We start from the raw sequence: 13,947 nt of genomic DNA, 5'->3' as shown, positions 1-13,947 counted from the left end.
CTGTGATAATGGAGAAAAAGTCACATGATCATAAACTCACTATAAGCACTTAAAAGATACAGAATTCTTTCACAATTTCATTCAAAGGATGAAGACTGGTTGACACCAGTGATTATGTACCGGTACTACGTAATTATCTTGTATCACTGACCACTGATCCTACACATCCTCTCTGAGTAAATGACAAGATTAGTATTCTATTGAAAAAGCCCTACTACTCTCTCATCAGGCAGGCATGCTACTGCAAATCAATAGCCAGCTGTATTTGTAGAACACAGTGGTCGCTTTACAATGGCGAGCAATTGAGCAATACTTGGCGAAGCAGGCCCTTCTATCGCCTCTTTCTTTTTCAGACCACCTGCCTCAACCTTTGCAATACAGATGTCATGGCTATGGCCGTACCCTTGTGTTGGTGTTTCTCTATCCTTCTGTGTTGGCCTTTGTGTGTGTGTGTGCGTGTGTGCGTGTGTGCGTGTGTGCGTGTGTGCGTGCGTGCGTGTGTGCGTGCGTGCGTGCGTGCATGCGTGCGTGCGTGCAGTATCTTCTATTCCCTTGTGTTGGTGTTTCTCTATTCTTCTGTGTGTGCGTGCGTGCGTGCGTGCGTGCGTGCGTGCGTGCGTGCGTGCGCTGTGTTCCTATCCTGCCCTGCCGCTCACTCATCCGGAACCCACACCTGCTTTCAATCAGTTCCTCACCTCCCCTGTATATTAACCATGGGCCATGGCTCTTGTCTTCACCCACTCTTGCTCAGATCATTGCTTCAGATCCACAAATAAACCTTCTTAAACCTTACAGCACTGCAGGTTCTCAAACCTTTTATGTCAAGGACATTTGCATTTAGCCGCAGAACCCCATTTGAAAAGATTTTGTGTCAGGGACCACCTTACATTTTGTGATGTCAAAACCTTTCAAGATTATTATAAATAAATTCTTTGAGATCTGTCAAAAGTTTTGAAAAGCTTCCAGTAAGTCTGTGTTGTTAGCTAGTAGATCTGCTATTTATGAATATCTGAAGTATAAAAAACAGTTAAAGTGGTAAAGTGGTATTAACTGATTGTGATGGGGACTGGGGTCCATGGGGACTGGGGTCCATGGGGACTGGGGACCATGGGGACTGGGGACCATGGGGACTGGGGTCCATGGGGACTGGGGACCATGGGGACTGGGGTCCATGGGGACTGGGGTCCATGGGGACCGGGGACCATGGGGACTGGGGACTGGGGTCCATGGGGACTGGGGTCCATGGGGACTGGGGACCATGGGGACTGGGGACCATGGGGACTGGGGTCCATGGGGACTGGGGACCATGGGGACCGGGGACCATGGGGACTGGGGTCCATGGGGACTGGGGACCATGGGGACTGGGGACCATGGGGACTGGGGTCCATGGGGACTGGGGACCATGGGGACCGGGGACCATGGGGACCGGGGTCCATGGGGACTGGGGACCATGGGGACTGGGGACCATGGGGACTGGGGTCCATGGGGACTGGGGTCCATGGGGACTGGGGTCCATGGGGACCGGGGACCATGGGGACCGGGGACCATGGGGACCGGGGACCATGGGGACCGGGGTCCATGGGGACCGGGGTCCATGGGGACCGGGGTCCATGGGGACCGGGGTCCATGGGGACCGGGGTCCATGGGGACTGGGGTCCATGGGGACTGGGGACCATGGGGACTGGGGACCATGGGGACTGGGGTCCATGGGGACTGGGGTCCATGGGGACTGGGGACCATGGGGACTGGGGTCCATGGGGACTGGGGTCCATGGGGACCATGGGGACTGGGGTCCATGGGGACTGGGGACCATGGGGACTGGGGTCCATGGGGACTGGGGACCATGGGGACTGGGGTCCATGGGGACTGGGGACCATGGGGACTGGGGTCCATGGGGACTGGGGACCATGGGGACTGGGGTCCATGGGGACTGGGGACCATGGGGACTGGGGTCCATGGGGACTGGGGACCATGGGGACTGGGGTCCATGGGGACTGGGGTCCATGGGGACTGGGGACCATGGGGACTGGGGTCCATGGGGACTGGGGACCATGGGGACTGGGGTCCATGGGGACTGGGGACCATGGGGACTGGGGTCCATGGGGACTGGGGACCATGGGGACTGGGGTCCATGGACCCCACGTTGAGAACCACAGCCTTACAGTATGTCTTGTGTTCTGGGTTTGGATTAGCTCTGAACAGAATTCTTTTAAATTATTTCAGCAAGCATCTCATTAGCGTTACTGTTTTTCTATCCTCAACCTCGCAATTTCTATAACATGGTGTTAAGTACAGAATTGGACAGATCTTTTCATACCGTGCTTTTAAATTTGTAGTATTCAGGAATGACAAACTGTTACAAAAATACAGCTAATTTTGAGTTTCACTTAACCTTCATTTTTCTCTCATTTCACAGTCTAGCCCAATTGCAGCTTGAAGATTTTTCCGTCCAGCAGAATGTTTAATATGTATTCCAATAAGCAAAAAAAAAAATCCATTATGCAGATAATGTACAAAGCGGGGATAAACAGTTAATTAGCATTTTCAGTTATTCTACAGGCTCACTCATCTAGATTGACTTCCAATTAATTTAAATTCCAACAAGGCAGAAAACACTACATATTACAAATAGTTACAAAAAACTTTTCTCAAAACACACAAAGCTTTAATAGGAATCTCTACAAAAGATAACCTTAGATAAGTGGCAATTTGAAATGTAACTTCAATAAACCCACAAGTATGCATACATACTGTTGCCCTTTTAGTACCATGCATAATGTATTTGTCTGCTGGCACTGGCAGTGTGTATTTTGTGTGGGAGGACATTCAGAATGAAATAGCTTAATTTAAGTATAAACCTTTAATAGCTTAGGTAATAGCCTAGCACGGACAAGATTAAATATACGTTGTCTATGTAGTGTGTGTGTGTGTGTGTGTGTGTGTGTGTGTGTGTGTGTGTGTGTGTGTGTGTGTGTGTGTGTGTGTGTGTGTGTGTGTGTGTGTGTGTGTGTGTGTGTGTGTGTGTGTGTGTGTGTGTGTGTGTGTGTGTGTGTACGTGCGTGCAAAGGAGTGAGCTGAAAATATATATTTCTTCATACTGTAGAAATGATTATCTTTCATTGGAATTCAACCATGGCAAGCTAGACCTCCACTAATCAGCTATAGAACTTCAGCTGATAGTGTTGCCATCTACAGAAGGAACCCAAGACAGAGCCAGTAATGTATTCCAATGAGTCTACATACAGGTTTTGAGGATAGAGTTTAGATTGGTTGGCAGATATGTCAGTCATTTCTGAGCAACTGGAATCAATCAGTTAATGTCCAAACAATAGAGAGAGTTCTGTCAACATGTTTGGACAAAACAAACCAAGAACAATCTTCATTTAACCTTGAGGAAGAGCAACAGGTGGCAATGAAGGCTACAAGCACACGATTTGCCAAGAGGCAATGGTAAAAGCTTATTTTATCAATATGATGGGGTATGCAAATATTCCAGATTTGTACTTGTAAGAAAATATCTGATCTACAATAGCCTGGGAGGCATACCATTTCGGGTTTATGATCCGGTCGAGAGCGGATGATAACCTACGTCATGTTGTAGTGTGATTTGTAGTCATAGTCATCAACCCTCAAACCGGAATCAGAATTACCCCAAATAATTCTGTGCATCGTAATTTTAGGGCCTACCCAATAAAAGCCGACAAGTTTCTACAAGTACTTCTTGGAATAGTTTGTTTGGTATATCCATCTTTTATTCCAACTCGTAGAGACTGGCGAGACTAAAAACAAACAAACAGGGGGGACCATAACTTTATGGGAGGGGCAGATGATTTTTTGTATCATCTGCTCTAAACCACGCCTAGACCGGATACATGGAGTGATTTAGGAACACAGACCAGGCTTTCCTCCGAGGTGGAAGGTCTGGTGATGCGAGGTTAGATCTACAAGTTCACAAGGTGTTGTTACAGTGCAATGCGTTGTGAGCTGGTAGATCTGCCTTTTTCGGCGCATGTCTCTGCATGACACTGCACACGACACTGACTGCACACAACAAAGTACATCAAGCCCTGCCTGTGAAGATGCTTTGAAATTGCTTCCTTGTTTCCTTTAGTTGTAAAATATTTCTCATACAGTATGTTGCAAATTACATTTACTTTGACATCTGTTCCTCCAAACCACTACAGCTGAGCGGTTCCCACGGTAACTACTGTACACATTACAATACACAAAACTCAAATAATGGTCAACATTAACCAATCACATCAGCACCCGCCTCCAAATGTACGATGCAATAGCTGTTGTCAGCAACAGCAAATCCATTTCCCACACACTTTGGGTCATAGATCCAAGAGTCAGATTAGGACCAGGCTAATGAAATTCACCATATCAATTTGACATGAATAGTTCATTCATCCCCCATCCCACCCAGTTACCCACTTGAAACATAGCTGTTATGGTTAGCGTAGATAGCAAGACAAAGACAGCACAGATGAGCTGCTACTGTGAAACAAGTGGCAGCTTTGTTCTATTGCATTTCTCACAACTGCTGTGTGGAAATGATTTCCCTTGCTAACAATGCAAACACAGTTTTAATTGATTGCATATTCAGTCAATTAGACTGCCAATAATGCATTTGCTTAAAACAAGGAATAGATACAATAGGATAATTAAATGAGTGCAATGTGCATATTGCAGCATTTTTGCTTTTAGCTTCAATCTTGACCCAGCAATGATGACAAACGAGACACAAACTACAATGGAAAAGAAACAGTCTGAAGATGAGTGTGTACCCAAGAGCCTTTTGCCCCCAAGGAAAGACTGAGATGATCAGGTAATGGCAACACAGAAATGGGCTTATATATTAAATCATTAAAGCAGTTTTTCATCTGATCTCTAGAGAGGAGCCAGAGGAAAACTCAGAATTTCTACAGTACACCCATAACCATAACCCCCTATTACAAGATCAGCTACTTGGAAAACGGTTGAATTGTTTAGGTTCCATTACTTCCATAATAACATCTTTTGCTGATTTTAGTTGTTGATTTTGTTTTGAGAAACAGTGATATAAAGGCAGTTTGTCAAGTTTGAATTCATTTGAAACATGTACTATAATACATTTTTGTGTCGCGATAAGTTCATACCTGATAGATCCTGTTTAGATGTGCCTGTAATGGAGAAAAATGCAGTGCATGTTGTGATTACAATACTGTATGTGAAACTCAATATTGCAAAAATATTCTGATTTTAACTGATCAGTGCGATGACCAAACTAGCTAAAAGGGGAATATGTTGAAAATCAAATAAAAAACATGCTTTAACTGAAGAACCGTATTGTTCTTTTGGTGCTAAGGTACACTTCCAAATGAGGCCAAGCAAATAATGTGATTATTTCAATATGTCATGAAGCCATGTTGCCAACAAACACAAGCTGCAGGACCTGAAGTTCATAATATCAATACAGGGTTAATTAAATGCATGTTATGTAAATGCTCTCATTTCCTTTTAACATGCACTTTCTTAATATTCGACACGTACACCTGTGTGCATTCTACAATACTACTTAACCACTGGGCTTAATAAACCAACACATTCTCACTTTGAACTTGTCATATTTTGAGTTGACATGACGACGGATAATAACCGATTTCCACCGCACCGGTAAGCAAATGTTACGGCCCTGAGTGGGAAGAAGTGGGCTCCACGCCCCTCGGCTAATGCTTCATGTCAGCCATGTCATGTCACATGGCATAATCCATTGAGACCTGGAACGCATCCATGTCACGTTAGCGTTTAACCACATTAACCATTAACCCTTTTGGTGTTTTAAACATTGTTATTACAATTACAATTTACAATTTAGGCATTTAGCAGACGCTCTTAATCCAGAGCGACTTACATTAAGCAAGAACAAAAGCATGGGAATACATCACATATGTAAAATGCATTTATCGCGAAACATGCGTAAGCTAAGAACGTGACTAGAACATATCTATATAATGACACTATACATATAAACTATAACTAGAACATATCTATATAATGACACTATACATATATGCTATACTATGCTGTACATATATAATTTAGCTATTGAAAAATAGCAGATCTACAAGCTCATAGCGCGCCACCGAGTGGCGCGCTATGAACTTGTAGGTCTGCTATTTTAGAAAAATCGTTAAAATGTGCCTTTTTCGTTCCGAAAATTGTCATGATTTAGAAAACTTTTTTTTTTAAATTTCGACGTCAGGCCTGAATGGGATAAGCCATGTGACATGCCTCACATCACGCTGTCTCAATGTTTTCAACCTGTTTCTAACTTGGTTTCAATGCCTTCATCTTTTTTTCTTTTTTTTTGGTGCATCATCTTTTCTGTATTCAGTCGCATGACAAACATCCGCATTGCATCATCATCAGTCATGTGACAACACAGGACTACCCTGCGTGTTGGAAAATGAAGTGGCATACACCGCGTTGACTGCGATACACAGAGGGGTCCTGACCAAGCGTCCATATGTGACAAGTTTGGAGTGAGAAAGTGTTGAATAAACATGAGAAGCACTGAGCTTCAGGGGAAATAAACTGTAGTGCATACTACTGTTTGCAATCAATAAAACAATCTCAATATGCTCAACATAGCTCTTTGAGTGTATAGTTTAGACATTTAACTGATCTCCATACTCTATAGCCTTCAGCTTTTTGCCCAGACCATACCTGTTCTCCTTCAGTGAACACATGCACACCACTGCTCCAGTTGATGGTAGGTGTAGGGTCCCCTAAAGCCTCACAGGTGAGCGTTACCTGCTCCTCCATCTCTGAGGTGCTTTGGTTTACCAAGTAGGTGATCTTCGGTTTCACTGTAAAGCAGAAATAAAAGAGGCGTCTCACAAACCGCATGGAGGAGATGCATTAAAATGCTGCCTTGTCGGGTTTGGATACAAGGGAGGGATGAGGAACACAAGCCTGACAGGGAAAATGACTAAATGTACTCCCAGGCACATCATAGGCAAAGCTGTGATAACATTACATATGACCAAAACCTTATTCCTTTAGGAGAGGGAGAGGGAGAGAGATATATAGTTACCTGCAGTGTCTTTCTGCCTCTTGTCACATCCAAGCTATTAGATCAAATCTTGCGCTAACATTTTCAACCAATAATAGTTAGGGAGGGATAATCAGGGAGCTTCTCAGTCAGTGTAACCACAGTCTCATACTGTTTGTCACAGTATAGCTCCACTGAAGCGGTTAAGGGTCCAGTACCTTGCTCAAGCAACTTGACAGCAATTGATGAAGGCAGGAGAGCATTACTAATTGATTTCCTCTGCCCAGAGTTTTGTAGCATTTCGAAACAAGTCACATTCGAGTCACAAGCCTGCATTTTTAACATTTAACAACCATCACAGCTTCTGGATAATTATCATTGACTGCTTCAGGCTCCGACATGAAACAACCATAAAAACAGCATGTCCAAAGAAATAATAAGCCCAGCATACACAGCCTGACAACAATGTATCCCACGATTTTGTAACCCATTTTTCACCCCTGTGTCAATTATCTACTGTGATCCTGGGCTCTACACACCCTCCGCCAACCTAGTCCCCATATATGGGGGACATGGGGAGAGCAACGGACTTGCTCCTTTACACCTGACAGGGGGGAGTTTCCCTGGTTGGACGTAGCGCGTGGAAGGAACACGTTATTCCAACCAGTTCCTTTCCCCTCCATCAGGCGCCCCATCAGGCTGGCCAGGCCCAATATCCTTCTATCCCAGTAAAGAACACACAACCTACATTCAAATAACACAGCTTTAATGGTAATGTACAATAGAAACTCCATCTTATAAATGAGATGTTGAGGGTAAAATGGCCTCAGACATTAGATGTTTTAGGATACCATGTGATTCTGCATTGTTATGTGTAGTGTCATATTTTGCAGTCGCTACTGTGCATGTGCAACTATCATCAGATTGTAAGGGAAGAGAGATGGCTCACTCCTCTTTAGTTTAGTTACACTATGGTTAAACTATGGTTAAGTGGGAAAACACCCATGATTAATTGCAAAAAAACTCCAGTGATTAGTTGCCGATTCGATTCATCGATTACTACTGTAAATTAGTCTGTCTGTCTGCACTGGCACGCACGCACGCACGCACGCACGCACGCACGCACGCACGCACGCACGCACGCACGCACGCACGCAGGCAGGCAGGCACGCACTCGCGCCGTCTTGAAATAATGTAGTTTCTGACCCGCGTTCGCTTGGGAAGGGCACATTGTCCAATGAATGAACACTTTTTTGCCAGGGAATTCTTCAAAATAAAGGCGCTAGATTTTACTCTGAAATGCCCCTTCCTTCCGTTCCATCCCAAAACCGGGAGGCAGATCCTTCCGCTCATACCTCATGCTGGTCACACTAAAGTCTATCTAGAAGCGTTTATATTCCAAATGAGATGCATGCTGAAGTGAGAAATGAAGACAGAACATTGTCCTTTTGGCCAAAACCATGGAGAGTTCCCTAGTTTCAGAGCCATTCTAATCGGGCCGCAAACAAGGAAGTGAACGGCAGCGCACATGCGCAAAACACAAAGAGTATGGTGCAGAAGGAAAGGCCAACCAAAAATATATATATCTTTTATTTTGATATATCAATAAAAAAGACCAAAGGACGGCAATACACGTTCAAGGCCCCCTGCGGTTTGATTAGAAAGGACGTGTATACACGTCCAAGGCTTAATTAGTGTTAAATCAATATTACTTTGAGACAGGTGGCCGCGGACCACCAGCAAATGCTTTGCGGACCACTCACACTGCCTGCACAGTCAACACACCATCTCTCTCTCTTCTACTGTGTTACTATGCTGACGTTGTGTGCCTTTTCTTCCCCATCAGCTCCATGTGTGTGTGTGTGTGTGTGTGTGTGTGTGTGTGTGTGTGTGTGTGTGTGTGTGTGTGTGCCCAAGCGACTGGCTCACTACATTTAAACTACATTTGATTTAGGAGAGCACACCACATGCCTTTCTATTAGTAAAGTGGATTTGGGGAGAGCACAAATTACGTAGGGATTGTCTTTCTTCGCACGCACACACACACACACGCACACACACACACACACACACACACACACACACACACACACACACACACACACACACACACACACACACACACACACACACACACACACACACACACACACACACACACACACACACACACACGATAAATATGACGGTGATGGCCTAGAAGTATGCGAGATTAGCTGTGGACCCTAGTCACATACACACAAAACAAACAGGGAAAAGACATGATCTCCTGTGTGGAGATAAAAATAGGGAATGTTCCTACCCCACCTACACATTGTCACACTTCAACCACACACACTGCGTTTATATACAGTATGCACTGTATTTCTGTACGTTCCCAACTTTCGCCAAGACAAAAATCTGTCCTTACCAAACACTCTCAGGCTTAGCTCTTTCTCGCTCTCCCCGGCCTTGTTCTTGGCAATGCAGGTGTATTCTCCTTCATCCAACTTGGTGACATCCATTATTGTAATCTCGGAGCCATCCTCATTAAAGCTGTATTTCTGTCCTGCCTCCAGAACTGCTCCATTCCTGAGAATGACAGTGTTAGCACGCTCACATTATGATGATTCACATTACAATCACAACATTTACTGCGTAATTGAGAGTGAAAAGAATACAAAATAACAATCAGCTCACGTTAGTATGAAGTTCATACTAACGTGAGCTGATTGTTATTTGAAATGAACTGTTCATACTATGAACAGTTAATTTGTGTTGATAAATAAGACGTGGTCTAAGATACTGTTTCGTTTGTTTGTTAAATGTTCAATTTGAACATATTAAAAATCTCTGGCAATGCAGAATTCTGTCAGAATAATACTGCTTGCAGGATACAAGCAGTATTATTATTAACCTAGCATAAACTAAACTTGAACAGTTTTTAATTTGGTTTATTAGTCAGAAATATTATCTCAGTCAAAGCAAACAAAAGGCAATCATTGTAGTAACGTTTTTGCTTGGTTCAGTACAGTACAGTACAGTACAGTACAGTACAGTACAGTACAGTACAGTACAGTACAGTACAGTGTGAGTACGTGTAATTTAGTTTTACAATCTTCCTCTCATTTTGCTAATAGAAGATAAGTGTATTTGGCACCATGATCAACGGTGCTCTGTTAAGTGTCACGTTTCACCTGTCCCATATCTCCTTATGTTCTCTAAGAAGGTTAGAGCAATTAGAGCAAGCTGCACTAGGCAACACGCTAGGATTATAGACAGATTAACAATGGCAGGAGGCTATCACGGTCTCTGTGATTAATTCACATGTTATTCTCGTTGTAAACCTTTTCCATTTCAACCATCTGATGCAGTCTCTGGGGATAAGCTGACTCAATGTACACTAACAGAACATAGCCTACACTACAGTATACCACTGACGTATGCTGTACAACATTCTGACATCCAGCTCCTGACACGACACCTGAGTGTGAATGTGTGGGTTGTTACTGCTGGAGGCTTACTGTGTCCAGGTCACCATGGGTTCAGGATAGCCATCGACAGCACAAGTCAACATGGTGGACTGCCCAACGTCTGCGGTGGAATTCACCTCCGACTGCCATACCCTGATGGTTGGGAGCACTGACACAAGCACAGAGAGAGAGAGAGAGAGAGAGAGAGACAGACAGACAGACAGACAGACAGACAGACAGACAGACAGACAGACAGACAGACAGACAGACAGACAGACAGACAGACAGACAGACAGACAGACAGACAGACAGACAGACAGACAGACAGACAACAGACAGACAGACATGTAAGTCAACAGTGGGTGGAGTAAATAAATTATCACCCTTCTGATCCTGGTTCTATGGACCTTCCAGCTTAGCTAAGACAACAGCAGTTGTTTGAGAACAAGCTCTGCGTCCAGCATAATCATAAAAGGGTCACAGGACATGCACCGCATACAAAGACGCAGACCACAGTGAAATGACAGAGATGTAAAGAGAGGAGAAAAGAGGGCTCACCATTGACAACGACCTTGATAATCCGTAGATCGATCTCACCGCGGGACATGAGGCGGCCCTCGCAGGTATACAAGCCCTCATCTGTCTTCTTGATGCCATGGATCTGAAGGTGGTGGTTAGCCAGTATCTTGAACCGAACTGAGAGCAATCAGAACGTGATTGTATATCATTTAGCTACATTTCCAGGGATCATATCTTAAAGCAATTAAGTAAACCTCTTGAGTGACAAAGTTAATTCCTATGAAAATTGTTTTATCACCATGTAATGAATATGAATAGGGGGAGGGGCATTAACATTAACATAAATCAAGCATGTGTGATCCAAATCATTATGCGAATTGTCTGCTATTTCACCATATATCTTTTTATATACATACATATATATATACATATATATATATACACCATTTCTAGTGTATTGACAATGTGCTGGAAAAAGACTTAAAGCATTAGTTGTAAATAACAAGGACACCTTTGTGTCAATATTTGTATGTAATCAACAGAAACCAACCACTTTCTGTCTGACAGTGATTACACTGACTTAGGAGCTTTACAACCAAATCATATTAATTCCATTAAAGTGGTTCTGCACAGTTCTACAAAAAAAATGAAAATGTTGCCATAACAGTGGAAAATCAGCACAACCATGGGAATGTTCAGTTAGGAAAGAAAAGTGAACCAATTATAATCATGTACTGCAGTAATTCAAAATACTATTATAAACCAATCAAGGTTTGTGACTGTGAGTTAATAGTTTTCAGCCAGCCACAAGAATATTCCACATTACATGTTATTGTTTAGTGCGAAGGATGCGTGGGAGCTAAAATATATAATGAATATTTCACATCAGAACACACAGTAAGCTCAGGAACATGGTTGCAAAAAAAGGATGTTAACAACCAAGGAAAAGTATATTTATATTAAATTATAGATATATCTTCACGCCTGGTCTAGTGAAGAATATGCTTCCCACCACAAACACACATACAGTAGCCACATAGCCTATACCAGCCCAGGATGAAATCTTGCCAGAGGCTGAGCCAGCATCCCCTTCACTATTTCCCTCTTAGCTCTCTGCTGTGTTTGTGTCAATACATGAAAAGATATACAGGAGAGTACATCCCACTCTCTGTAAGAAGAAAACAACAACAACAGAAACATAGATGGCAATGGGATATTTGAATCTGAAAACTCCCAGTCAGAATCAGAATAGTAGGATGTGCTTTAAACATTTTTAGGGTTGTATATTGTTGCCGTCGGCAGAAACCTATCTCCATACAGCGTCACAGCATCAAAACAAAGTATCAACAAGCTCGAAAGCTTTTGATCTGCTACTTTTTTTTAAATTTGAATCGTGAAAAGTAACAGTTTTGGACATGTGAGGTTTCTACCCGACAGCGACAATTTTCACATTTTACATTTCTATAATATGTTCTGACTTCAGAAGCAAACTCTGTTCATTTAGAGTCTAAATTAACACCCTTGGTGTATTGGTCAATTTTATTAATTTTAGACCAATACACCAAAATTCATTGGATTAACCACATGAACCCCAGCATCCCTAATCTGGACATATGGCCTACCGGTATCTACAAGCTCACAATGCATGGCAGTGTGGTGATGGTCATCATGGGCTTAACCACAGGAATCCTAGCATCCCTATTCTGTCATAACTGGTGAACAGTTGCAAAAAACAAGTAGTCTATAGAAGGCTAGAAGCTCAAAACGCATCACGTTACAACACATTGTGAGCTTGCAGATCGATTGGCTATTTTCAACTAAGAGATTTGGTGAAGGCCAAGTACTGATAGTATATAAGGTTGTTTGGTCTTTCTTTCTTTGTGGACTTACAATATTGTTTGCTGTAAAGGTTGTTATCATGTTTGTATGCCCATCTTGTCTCCAAGATAGATAGTATTCACAGTGTGATCACGTTCTGTTGTGATAGATTACACATGTCGCTTTGATTAAGATTTACAAGCTTCAAACTGCATTGTTGTTGTCCATCCTAGGGACGCCAGATCTCCAAAACTATGAAGCTGGAAAAATGTCTTCAATGATGACTATAATAGCTGGCTTTGGACAGATGCCAAATGTATTAAACCATCTACAGCAAAAGGACACATTTGGATGCACAGACTCTTGGAAAACTGCACCTGTACAGCAAGTTAACTCAATATTCTCATGCATATGCTATCATTTATCATTTGTCAGAAAACTGTTGTGTGGAAGAAAGAACTTGACAGCTAAGAGGGAACTAGTATGGCTGAGTGAAAACAAATGACAGGGGCTGACACATGTGACAGATACAAGTGAAATACTGCTAATGCCATCCTTGAATGGTCATCTTACCATCCTTTTTCGTCTCCACTTTTTTCCCTTTGTGTTTCCATAGGACGGTAGGAGGTGGTGTACTGATGACATCACAGACAATGACGGCGCTGTCCCCTTCGTTAAACTCTTGAGGTGAGGGGGCATTTGTGAAGGTTATCTTTTCTGCAATGTGACATGCAAGACATTAAGTCAGTGGTTTAATATGTTACCAAATATGTCACCAAAAGGGAACCCCTTTTGGTGTTAGCATTATGTTATGCTTTAGCTATTGAAAAATAGCAGATCTACAAGCTCATAGCGCGCCACCGAGTGGCGCGCTACGAGCTTGTAGGTCTGCTATTTTAGAAAAATCGAAGAACGACTGACATAGAAACATAGCTTTTTCAGAAAACTGTCAGGATGTAGAAGACATTTTTAGAATCTGATCTCAGGTCAAAATGGGTTAAAGCAAAACTCCACTCCAACTCATCTTACCCCGTTTAGACCTGAGGCCGATTCTACAAATGCCTTCTGAATCAGCAGTTCTCACACTTTCAAGAATTTTCAAAAATGTTGAAAAATAGC

The 13,947-nt window shown here is 43.0% G+C and overlaps 1 protein-coding gene across 2 annotated transcripts in view; it reads right to left on the bottom strand.

The window, feature by feature from the left end:
• Positions 1 to 13,947, bottom strand: part of ncam1b (neural cell adhesion molecule 1b) — a 99,560-nt gene that overhangs the window by 30,145 nt on the left and 55,468 nt on the right. For both annotated transcript variants that reach the window (XM_079514174.1, XM_079514175.1), the window contains exons 4-9: positions 13,402 to 13,545; positions 11,050 to 11,187; positions 10,543 to 10,660; positions 9,450 to 9,610; positions 6,712 to 6,854; positions 5,142 to 5,165 (exon numbers count right to left, since the gene is read on the bottom strand). In XM_079514174.1, coding sequence (XP_079370300.1) covers positions 5,142 to 5,165; positions 6,712 to 6,854; positions 9,450 to 9,610; positions 10,543 to 10,660; positions 11,050 to 11,187; positions 13,402 to 13,545 — 728 coding nt within the window. The remainder of the gene's footprint in view (positions 1 to 5,141; positions 5,166 to 6,711; positions 6,855 to 9,449; positions 9,611 to 10,542; positions 10,661 to 11,049; positions 11,188 to 13,401; positions 13,546 to 13,947) is intronic.

This window comes from Electrona antarctica, assembly GCF_951216825.1.
Source record: "Electrona antarctica genome assembly, chromosome: 11".
Lineage (NCBI taxonomy): Eukaryota > Metazoa > Chordata > Actinopteri > Myctophiformes > Myctophidae > Electrona > Electrona antarctica.
The sequence above is the reverse complement of the archived record's forward strand: the minus strand, read 5'-3'. Positions and strand labels throughout refer to the sequence as shown.